This window comes from Poecilia reticulata, linkage group LG6 (assembly GCF_000633615.1).
Source record: "Poecilia reticulata strain Guanapo linkage group LG6, Guppy_female_1.0+MT, whole genome shotgun sequence".
Classification (NCBI taxonomy): Eukaryota; Metazoa; Chordata; class Actinopteri; order Cyprinodontiformes; family Poeciliidae; genus Poecilia; species Poecilia reticulata.
In genome coordinates, this window is record NC_024336.1 from 5,917,537 (window position 1) to 5,929,029 (window position 11,493).

At 39.4% G+C, this 11,493-nt stretch overlaps 1 protein-coding gene across 1 annotated transcript in view; it reads right to left on the reverse strand.

The window, feature by feature from the left end:
• Positions 1-3,413: 3,413 nt before the first annotated feature.
• The window catches only part of LOC103465849 (probable 2-oxoglutarate dehydrogenase E1 component DHKTD1, mitochondrial), a 16,256-nt gene continuing 8,176 nt past the window's right edge, over positions 3,414-11,493 (reverse strand). Inside the window, exons 5-9 of the mRNA XM_008411043.2 lie at positions 10,493-10,731; positions 10,323-10,405; positions 8,733-8,899; positions 4,291-4,376; positions 3,414-4,199 (exon numbers count right to left, since the gene is read on the reverse strand). Of these exons, the coding sequence (XP_008409265.2) occupies positions 4,098-4,199; positions 4,291-4,376; positions 8,733-8,899; positions 10,323-10,405; positions 10,493-10,731 (677 nt within the window). The 3' untranslated portion in view covers positions 3,414-4,097. The remainder of the gene's footprint in view (positions 4,200-4,290; positions 4,377-8,732; positions 8,900-10,322; positions 10,406-10,492; positions 10,732-11,493) is intronic.

The window sequence follows — 11,493 nt, forward strand, 5'->3', positions numbered from 1 at the left end:
TCTTTCTGCCGCTGCCGGGGCGGGGACCAGTCAGTGCGGAGCGGCGATGCTGGGAGCGGGAGGTCGGCAGCCCGGCCGGCCGGCGCTGGAGCCGCTGCTGTGCCGTCGAGTCGCGATAGGAGGAGAGGGAGGTTCCCGCCGAACTATCTGCTATCCGACACGGTTCGCATTGCACCAAACCCCGCCGAGCAAGGTGGAAAGTCCACCCTGCGTTTCAGGAGCTGTCTCCATGCTCAAAAATAAACGCTCCTCCTCATTTGAATTTAGTTTCAGATTCAGTAGCAGGGGTGTAACAAGGAGATACTGAGGTCCGGGGGCAGCAATTCACCATTGCGCACCCCCCCCAACCCCCCCTCAGACACCCGTTATGAATTTCTGTCATTTTATTGACCTTTGGTGCCTCAACAATCACATTTACAGCCTTTTAGTGACTCGCTTGTGACAGGGTGAAGCTGCAGTGCAGCTCAGGTGTGTGACATTGTAATTGCATTCATCTAGTTATGGATTACAATGCCGAGGGTCCAGCTCTGAGTACTCTGATGGATAGTATTTGCACACATTGTGCAAGGAGTTACTAGCTGTGTTTCTATTACAAATGGGTGCAAAAACTCATATTTATCGAAAAACGTGAGCTTTTTAGGAGTTGATGTGTTTCCACTAAGTGAATTTCTTTTCAAAATATCAAATTGCGTATTTATACAGTCAATGGAAATGCAGCCAGCCGCTATTTGTCCTGTTGACTGATGATCCTCTCCAACAAACCTCTGATGCAGAGCAGCTTGATTTACACTGATGCCAAATTATTTAAATTTACCTTTCACTGCATATTACGTCCTGTTTCGTGTCGATGTAAAACACGCTGGTTTTAGGACGACGACGCAAGAAAAGTTTTAGGGACACGGACGCGTTTGGGTCACCGTTTGTCTGAGGGATTAGTTTATGGCAGAGCCATTTGCATATCAGACAGAGGTCGATTTTCCTCCTGCACTGAACCGATGTTGGCAGAAAGGCACAGTGTCCGTACAGGTAGAAACCACCGGCACTGCAACAATCCTTTTCCAACACATTTTCAGGTCATTAAAAGCACAAACAGGTTCTATAACATATGCTGACGTCAATTCAAATATGGTCTTTGTGTCATTAAATGCCAGTCGGTAAGAAGTCACTTTTGACTAAACAAATATGATGCGTCGGAGGTATCGGAGTAAATTCGACAACAGAAATAAAGACTTTCAAACATCCATTTGTGTGTGATTAGCCTGTACAATGTGTTCCACTGAAATACTAATGTTGTATTTTAATGAATGGGTCTTTATTTTTACCGTTCTGACATCACCTTCGCTCTTAGTCGATGTAAATAATGGCAGCTCACAGCAGGAGGGCTGGAAAAAATAATCAATGAATTATTGTTAAAGTTCCTTAAGACAAATTAGAATAAGATCAAAGCTTTACAAAAATCACGAGACTGGAAATCATCTCTAGTTATTACGAATTATTGCCCACTTTGAAGTTATGCAAGGCAAATAGTGAACAATGAGGTAAAGCTGGCGCATTGAAAGAGCAGCAGCACCAACTAAAGACGTAAATATGAATATTCCCACTATTAAAAACCGCAGCAATGTCAGTTTGTTACAGAAATACATAAAAATGTTCATTTTCAAGGGCAGACTATAATATTTTGAAGTGGGTTACATTCATGCTCCATACAGTATATTTGACTAAACGGAATCAAATTTCATTTATTTTCCTGAAAATCTGGACGAGGGACATTATGATCCCAGCTTATCAATATCAGACGTAACATATTTTCTGACAACCTAATTCTCACTCCTTCACTACTTGCTTGTTCCCCACCAAACATCGTTTTATTTCCTGTGCATGAAAAAAATAAAACACCAGTCTGGACAATCAGGGAAATACAAAAAGAATTTTAAAAAGCAAAGTAGTGCTGAACTCACCTGATTCATTTCTTCAAGCACCAGAAGAAACGGAAAAAATCAACACTCAAAGTCTGAAACCGACACTAAGAATATCCTGCATGAGTAGGAGCAGCTAGAGGAGTTTGAACGATGTCACTGCAGCCGTGGATTTATTGTTTCTTCAAAAATGACACATACAGATTTCCAGTTCATACACAGAATATTAATCAACTTTGAACTTTTTCACCTTACAACCTGAAAAGGTTAGTTTTTGCTGTGTTAAATAGCAACACAAAGCAGAGCATCATTGCAAAACAAAAAGAAAATGTGATTTTCATTTCTTAAAATAATATAAATAATAATATAATGTATAAAAATATAGTTCAATTACAACATCAAATTTATTTTAAGTCAGAAACAAGCATTTCATAACAACTGATGGTAGCATAATTACTCGATTGCGCCTGGAAATCAAATAATAATAATGCCCTTTTAAGTTATGTTCTGTGTCTAATAGGGAACCAATAAAGAGAAGCTAAAATAGGGGAAGTATAATCCTTTCACTATTTTTTAAATCAAAATTCACGGCTCTCTACTACTTGGTGGACTTCCAGATGGAAATATTTATTTTTAGCAAAATTGCCGAAGTTAAAGAAAGCAGTCCAAGACACCTATTTTAATATGAATTAAAGTTCAAGAGCATTAGTGAGAAAAACAAGAACAGAGTCCTGAAGAGCAAGAAACACAGAAATGGGGAAGTTTAAAACAGAGATTAGCTACAAAACAATAAGCCAAGCTTTGGACATGTCGTAGAGAGTTGGTCATCCTCTGAAAATAGAAACCTACCAAGACACCAGAGCAGCCATGTAGGGACAAACATGTGACGGGAGGCGCTCTGGACAAAATTAAACATATTTATATACAGGTAAGCTTGAAATTATTCATGCTCCTGGCAGAATTACATTTAAAGTAATATTTCTAATTTTATCAACCAAGATGTTTTGTCTTACTAAAATATCGTGGCCAGAGTCCTGAATTGAATCTGAAAGGAGAATCCTGTGGAGGGAATTAAAGACCTGGAGCTCATCAACCAGGTGGAATAATAAAGGATTTCTGAATTATTGAGAAAGGATAGGAACAATAGCCAACAAGCAGATTTTTTTGAGAAAATGTAAAATGTTCCTTTCTGCTTCATTTTATTGTCTTTGTAAAAATGATCAACTCTTATCCTATCAGACAGGAATTAAATATAAATCGAAATTTGCAAGGAGTATGAGTAATTTTGGGCTTTGCAGTATGTGCAAAAAACTACATTAGCGGTAGAAAACTGACATTTCCTTTGCCAATGGTGAGACATGGAGGTGGCAGAGTTATGCTGCGTGTGTGTGAATATATCTCCAAGGTATTTTATTGCGAAGGGAAAACAAATTCAAAGTGAACTCTCATTTTCACTCTTGACTGTCAGTTGAATTTAAAGAAACACGACCAAAAAAACAACATGAAAATAGATTTATTTAAAAAGTTTTGCTGTATTTACATTAGCTGTTCATGATGTCAGTATTTTCTTTCAGTTACAGCCTTCATGTAAACAAGGATAAAATCATCTCTGAGCATCTTCTACGTACAGAATTACAACTGCAACAGTCTTCATTATTTAACCAGAAAATGCTTAATCTCTTTCTGAGCTACGTCCGTTTTGCACAACGCCACACTTCAAGATTAATGCTGTATATCTAACAACTTTAAACTGATGTTTTCTGCATTCAGCAGCACAAACATGGACGCCTCCTGCAGGCGCTTGTGTGTGACATGACCAGAGGGGTTTGGATTCCTGAAGAAGGGAACCTGTAGAGGTTTTATTTATGCAAATGCATCCCTCCAATTGTAAATAAAAAACAGAAGAGTGAGGTGGACTACAATCATYATGTAAACATGATCTCTAAGGCCTTGATTCAGACAAATCTAACTTCAAACAGACACAAAAAAAAAAAACTGGCGTAAAATGTGAGAACATTTAAGACAATGCTTTCAAAACATTAAAATTAACACTCTACACGGCAACAACTCAAATTTTAAACGTTGTTCTATTAAAGACATTCGTTGATTGTGTTATTACCGCTGACCCTGTAGTGTAGAACTGCTGCCCGGGTTCTGCTTAGTTTGGTTTCGAGCTTCGCTTCAGGAAAACGTGGCTGTGAGGATGGCCTCCTGCTGCTGGTGATGAAGGGTCCCGATGCCGACGGCAGGGGCGGGAAGAGAGGGGCGACTYGCCAACCGGAGCTGATGTGCAGAGAGTCCGAGATGACGAGAATGAGTCGTTTGTGAAAAACGGCGAGATGTTGGCATTAAAAGCTGCTTTGCGCTAGTTTACCTTGCAGGCCAGCTGCTTCTCGAAGCGGGGCGCCACGAAAGACCAGGGGCCCATGTTTTGAGGTTCCTCCTGGCTCCAAATAAACTCTGGGAGGAGGAGGAGGAGAAGAGGAAACAATTTCAGTTTCTCACGGTGAATTTCTGCTGCCGCTTCTCTTTTCTCTTTTTGAAATAACGCTGCATGACTTTGGCGTTTTCTGGGAACAATGCCTCAGAGAGCTGAAGCAAAACCAGGAGTTTCAAGGTTTGGTTTCAAAAGAAAATGTTTGCTCACAATCACTTTGACAGCAGAAAGAAGAAGAGCTCTGTGAATGCAGCGCTGAAACAGGGTGTCTGCAGGTTTCAGCGAGTCAAATGTAAGACCTTTTTAATGCTGCCTTGGATTAAATTTAAATTTAACACTGAAAAATACTTTAGTTTTTTTTTTTTTTGGCAACAGAAGTGAGCCAGTGGCAAAGACAAATGTTCTCCAGCCAACTGGTGATAATTTTGCCATGATAGTGTCAAAAAAAGCTAGCTAGCTAGCTAGCTAGCAAGGGCGCTTTAGCAGCTAGTTAGCAATAGCCTCAATCGCCTTTATCGAGTTCTTAATCACAGAATGCGATAAAGACCTCTGCGTGCGACTCAAACGTTTGCCTTACAGAAAAGTTATACGATTAAAAAAATAAATAAATAAAAAAAACTACAGATACAAGATTAAACACAACAGACCTGTGATTAATGCACATAAGGTCAAATTAAATTAAGTTAATATTAGACGTTTTAAGGCATATATTCCAATTTAAGACTTTTTAAGACTTGTTAAGGATGCAGACACCCTTGAGAAGGTTTATCAAATTTTCCTCATGTTTATGGCGACATACTGGAAAATATTAGGACATTTATTTTTTAGAAATACACACATGTGAAATGCATTTATTTTTTCCAAAGTATAAATGTGTATTTACTGCTGTGTTTTTTACAAGAATTTTTTTTATCTGTCTTCACATAAAGAAGCAGCAGAATATGCAAAAACAAAAAAAATCCCCAACTCTTAACTCTTCCACATGCTGACTTCTGAAGGCAGCGGGTTACACTGAACTGTAATTTGTAGCGTCGGATGTTTTCGTAGTAAAACTGCAGCATTCTCAGCAGGTTGGTGCCGTTTAACACCACGATTCCAAACTACTGAGATATGAATTACAGCAACGTAGTCCGACTGAGATAAACTGGAGGACACTTTACCTTGAAATGTCAAGGCTGCTGCTCATAACTTACTGAGCTTCCAGTTAAAGCACCTGTTCAGCCGCAGAGAGAAGGAAGAGGTTCTAGTTTTGCTTTGCTGTCGTGGCGGGTGTGACGGTGCGCCGCAGATGTGGTGTGTGTGCAGCAGAAGATCCAACAACAACACGACTGCAGAGTCTTGAGTCAGAGCAGCAGCTCGACAGCCGACAACAGTGTGAATTTGAGTGAGACGAGAAACAGGAACGCTTCCTTCTGCTGATGTAAGAGCATGTAATGCTGTTCAAACCGRATCTGCATGTGAATTCACTGAATTTTCACGGGATCTTATTGGACTTAATTGATGAAATACGGTGYTTGAAAAATACTCTCGAACTGCGATTGAAACTGGCCCGGCCCGTTTTGAGGCAGATTACCTTGAAATTACAGTCTTTGGGATTTTTTTTCAAATTGAAATTAATTCCTCAACTCCTCAATATTAAATCGGTTTCTGACATAATTYCAATCATGTTCAGATTCAGTGACAAATCTGAGTATTTTTTTTATTATATGCTTCGCAAAACTTCAACTTGGAGAAACACTTTCTGCACAGTAATTATTTAACTGTGTTAATTTTACCAGAAAAAAATTTTCCAAAAAAWATATATATATTGGKTTTTTTTTTCTTTTTAAGCATGTGGCCATAAAATGACATCCAGCTTCAAAGGCACTAATCAGAAACAAATGTTGAAACTTTCTTAAAAGTAAACTGAACTCTAATCATATTTAATAATGCAGACAGCAATAAACATTTTCTCTTATTATTTAGTCTTTTTGACTTTTTAACGCTTTTAACAAAGACACCATTGTTTTTCAATCCTCCACTCTGAGTGTTCCTTGGTGTGTGTGTGTGCGTGTGTGTGTGTTGCGCTTTAAACATTCATGAAGCAAAAACCGTTTCACCTGGACGATAAAACTCCTTTAAAGACACAGAGAGAGTCYAAGWTCTGTCCGTATTTCACACCAGGAGACGATRAGCAAACGCTTTGGAGATTTACTGGTCGGACACAGAAGCGCAGAGCGATGCTCGAGCATCGGATGCTGCTAATGAGACGAYAGAAAAGTCAAAGCCTGGGCCCACGCTTGATTGATTAACGCTCTGCTTGCGCGTGTTAATGTGCAGAGTTTATGCAGCCGACCAGACCAAATGTGCACCTGCCTGGTTTWGTTACGTCAAATGTGATTTTATCATCTCAAACATTTAAACTCCTAAATAATGCACCCAGCTAATAGATACAGTTGATATCTGTGTTACATGTCAGAGTTTATTATTACATYTGATGTATATTCCTCCTTGATGACGGCATTTGATAAAGTGTCACATTTACTGCTCGTTTTATAATTATCTGCTTAGCTGAACGAATAAACTTGACGGTCAAGTGATCATTTTATGTTCTTTAACCGCTCTTCCACATCAAAAATGGATAAGTTTCAGATTAAAAAAAAAAGATTGTCCAATAAAAATGTTATTTTTTGACCTGGATCAGATTTTAGGACATTAAACAATTGTCAATTTTATTTCTTTATGCTGTTTTAAGAAAAATTTTCTTAAATTATGCTCTGAMCTGTCATGTTAAGAGTTGCTCAAATTTCCTCTTTCATGCCATGAAAATGTTTCTCATCAGACTACAGGGTGTAAAATTAGGGCTTTGTGTAATTCAGGAATATTACAAAACACTTTGAGACCTGTGTGAAAAAGCCACCCAGTGATCCTCCAGTTAAGAGGAAAATGAGTCCAACAGTGTCCTGCACCAACAGCCTGGTCTGGAGCAAAAACGAGACACATCATCACTCTGATTAGAGTGTTTAGAAAAAGCATTGGCTGATTTTGATTTCTGTTTTCCACTTCCCCAAAACCGCTCACAGCCACCTCCTTAAAGAGGAAGTCGTCTCTCGTAGAGTACTCRACTCCACTCACGCTGTCAATTAAAAAGCTCTCGTTTGGAAAAGGCTCCACRGCAAATAGAAAATTAAACACGCTTTTTATTACCTTGATTAAAAATGTTAATGACTTTTCATTTATTTCGCTTGACAGAGCGAGTCTCCCTTGTGTAGTCGTGGACAGGGTAGCACTTTCTGCYGCTGCAAAGGGGAATTCCTAGAAAAATAAAAACGGYGCATGCAAAACACGGGACAGGTGTGCTTTTTCAAAAGAGGAACTCCGAACACAAAGAGACTTCGGGGAAAATAAAAAAAAAGGTAAGCTGATGCTGAACAGGAAGCTCTCCAAGGCAGAACTACACTCACAAAATGTACCGTTAAATACGCGACWCAATGCTTCAAAACAATGAATCAAAAATGCTAAACAAAACTGAAGAGAGTAGTGGAAACTACTCCATATGACTGAGATTTGGAAAAARGAACTTGTGAATGTTCAGTGTTTAGTTGCTCAGTAAATAAAAAATAAGGTCCAATTTGACTCGCACTCATGTGAAGATAAAGAAAAACCTCAGGTGTGACTGCATCTTGTTACGAGTCAAGTGTGTGTGTGTGTGTGTGTGTGTGTATGCGGTGGCTCTCGCTACCTTTAGCGTTTGGATACTTTCTGAGCTCCTGCTGCAGGGGCTCGACAGGAAACGGACACAGCTCCTCCACACGGATCAGCGCCGTGTTCTGGCCGGCTGCTAACGACTCTCTCTGCTTCAGCAGGGCGTAGTAATGCTTTCCGGAGCACAGCACCACCTTCTGGACGCTAATGAGAATAAATCAGATATTTTTCAGTGCAACAAAAGAGGACAGAAAAGACAGAGCTCTTGGGAAAAACAGTTCATGTTNGCATGCAAAACACGGGACAGGTGTGCTTTTTCAAAAGAGGAACTCCGAACACAAAGAGACTTCGGGGAAAATAAAAAAAAAGGTAAGCTGATGCTGAACAGGAAGCTCTCCAAGGCAGAACTACACTCACAAAATGTACCGTTAAATACGCGACWCAATGCTTCAAAACAATGAATCAAAAATGCTAAACAAAACTGAAGAGAGTAGTGGAAACTACTCCATATGACTGAGATTTGGAAAAARGAACTTGTGAATGTTCAGTGTTTAGTTGCTCAGTAAATAAAAAATAAGGTCCAATTTGACTCGCACTCATGTGAAGATAAAGAAAAACCTCAGGTGTGACTGCATCTTGTTACGAGTCAAGTGTGTGTGTGTGTGTGTGTGTGTGTATGCGGTGGCTCTCGCTACCTTTAGCGTTTGGATACTTTCTGAGCTCCTGCTGCAGGGGCTCGACAGGAAACGGACACAGCTCCTCCACACGGATCAGCGCCGTGTTCTGGCCGGCTGCTAACGACTCTCTCTGCTTCAGCAGGGCGTAGTAATGCTTTCCGGAGCACAGCACCACCTTCTGGACGCTAATGAGAATAAATCAGATATTTTTCAGTGCAACAAAAGAGGACAGAAAAGACAGAGCTCTTGGGAAAAACAGTTCATGTTTTAAGTTTCAACATTTCTTCAATGCAATATTGATATTTCTGTTACTTATTCCTTAAAACCACAATCAGAATCAGGCATGAACAACTTTACAGCTGGTCTAAGTTGCGGTAGACAAACTTGGGTACATTAAAAGTATGTATGTTTCTTGAAAAAGGGAAATATAAAAACATTTTTTGTTCTACACAGATAGACAAGGAAATTATTTCATTATTTCAAATTATTTCATTCTCAACTTGCAATTTTTAGACTTTTTTTTTAAACTTTAAAAGGCAGTTTACGATCTCCGATATACTAAAAGCATCTGGAAATATGATAAAATTTCCAGATGCTTGACAAATACAGATATCAGAGTTCAGCTTGTTCTGTTCTGACTGATGACTGAAAAATCGGATTTCTCTCCATCAGTGAATGCATCACCAATAAGTGCTAGTTCGAAAAACTCTCCCTACATCTGGAAGAGGCACAATGTCAGCTTCACCGAAGTGAGAAAAATTWAATCAGAGGAAGCACAGAGATGTAAGATGCTTYTTAATGAAACGCTTGTTTCTTCTGAATTATTCCGGCTGTGACAAAGCGAGAGAGAGCAAGACTTCAGCGAGACTCATTCGCAGTTCTGATGAAAGTTTTCTTTTCTTTTCATCATTTTATTCTATTCKGATTTTATATTTTTCCACAGCAGTTTGTTGCCGTTTCAATCTGGTTTTCAAAGTGCTACATAAATAAACTTGCCGCTGACATTCAGAGGAACACTGGAAGGTTTCTCTACATCATCTTTTTGAGATTTCAACATCCGTCTGTCATCTGATACTCTGAATTTGGAGATGTTGACAATCTTTTAGAAATTTCAGAGCCGAGATAAGCATCTAAGGAGACTTAAGTCTTGACAAAACCTAAAAGTTAAGATCCAAACTTAGCCACAAAATGAAATACTYGGTTATCTCAGATAAAGGTCAGGTGGTGTGCACCTATCTRCGGAGACAGAAGCATCCCCCAGCACCGGCCTGAAGGACGTTCCCGGTGCCAGTTCGCTCAGACTGGACACCGCTCCCTGGAATACACAAACATGCTTGATTACTTCTCATGGAAATACTGAAGGAAAAAAGAAGCAACTCAAAAAAGAAAAGCTTNGAAGGTTTCTCTACATCATCTTTTTGAGATTTCAACATCCGTCTGTCATCTGATACTCTGAATTTGGAGATGTTGACAATCTTTTAGAAATTTCAGAGCCGAGATAAGCATCTAAGGAGACTTAAGTCTTGACAAAACCTAAAAGTTAAGATCCAAACTTAGCCACAAAATGAAATACTYGGTTATCTCAGATAAAGGTCAGGTGGTGTGCACCTATCTRCGGAGACAGAAGCATCCCCCAGCACCGGCCTGAAGGACGTTCCCGGTGCCAGTTCGCTCAGACTGGACACCGCTCCCTGGAATACACAAACATGCTTGATTACTTCTCATGGAAATACTGAAGGAAAAAAGAAGCAACTCAAAAAAGAAAAGCTTYCTCTTACAGAAAACCTCAGCAGTGTTTTGGGCCCGACCACAATGAGAGGTTTGCGGAAGTTACGGATCATCTGCCTCCTGAGGAGGTGGAAGTACTGGGCCGGAGTGGTGGGGTTGACCACCGCCATGTTGACGGTGTCGCCGTCCACACCCTCTTCTTTACTGTCACACATCTGACGGAGGGAAGCAAACGAGCCAAACCTGATTTCCTTCCAAAAGTTGACAGGAAATGAAAAAGCCACTGATGCTTAAATGTTTTAAGTCAGAATTTCTAAAAATCTGGCGCAGAGTAAAGCGGAAACAGACTCATCTTCGACCTGAAACCACATCTGAGCTACCACAACCTAATCTCTGGAGGATATCTTTTACATTAACCCTGACGAGCGWAATATCTTGGCTGCATCTCTTTTACCCTGATACATTTGAATACATTGATCATAAGAATGGCTGTCATTATTTAGATTTTTTTGCAATTTACCAAAAACAGTGGGGGGTGACTGTTCATTTGCTGCAGCTGGTCCAAAGCTGTTGAATTTATTTACCGTTAGAACTGCGGACCATCGATGATCTGTTTTTATTTAATGCTAAGCTATAAACGCAGCTGCAGTTAGCACACAGTGGAAGGCGATAAAAAATTACATTGTTGTTTTCAGACCATTTTCAAGTCATATGGTAACATTACATTCTAATTCTATCCAAAATAAATCAACAAAAGAAACCACAAATAAAATKAATAATGAAGTCTAATGAAGCAAAACTGTCCTTCAAAATAAGGGACAGTTGAGACCAAAGCACCAGACTGAAAACTTTAGTCATCCAGTTTATGAAGAAAGAGAGAAAAGAGAGAAATAACTGGAAATTGAAATTATTGAGCTCATTTTAATTTATCATGCGATTCATTGATCTATCGCTTAATAGTAGCACCAATTCACTTCTATGATTCTGATAATTTCAATTCAGCACAAATTTCGTAAAATCCAACTACAAATCTGTAAAATGTGGGTTTAAA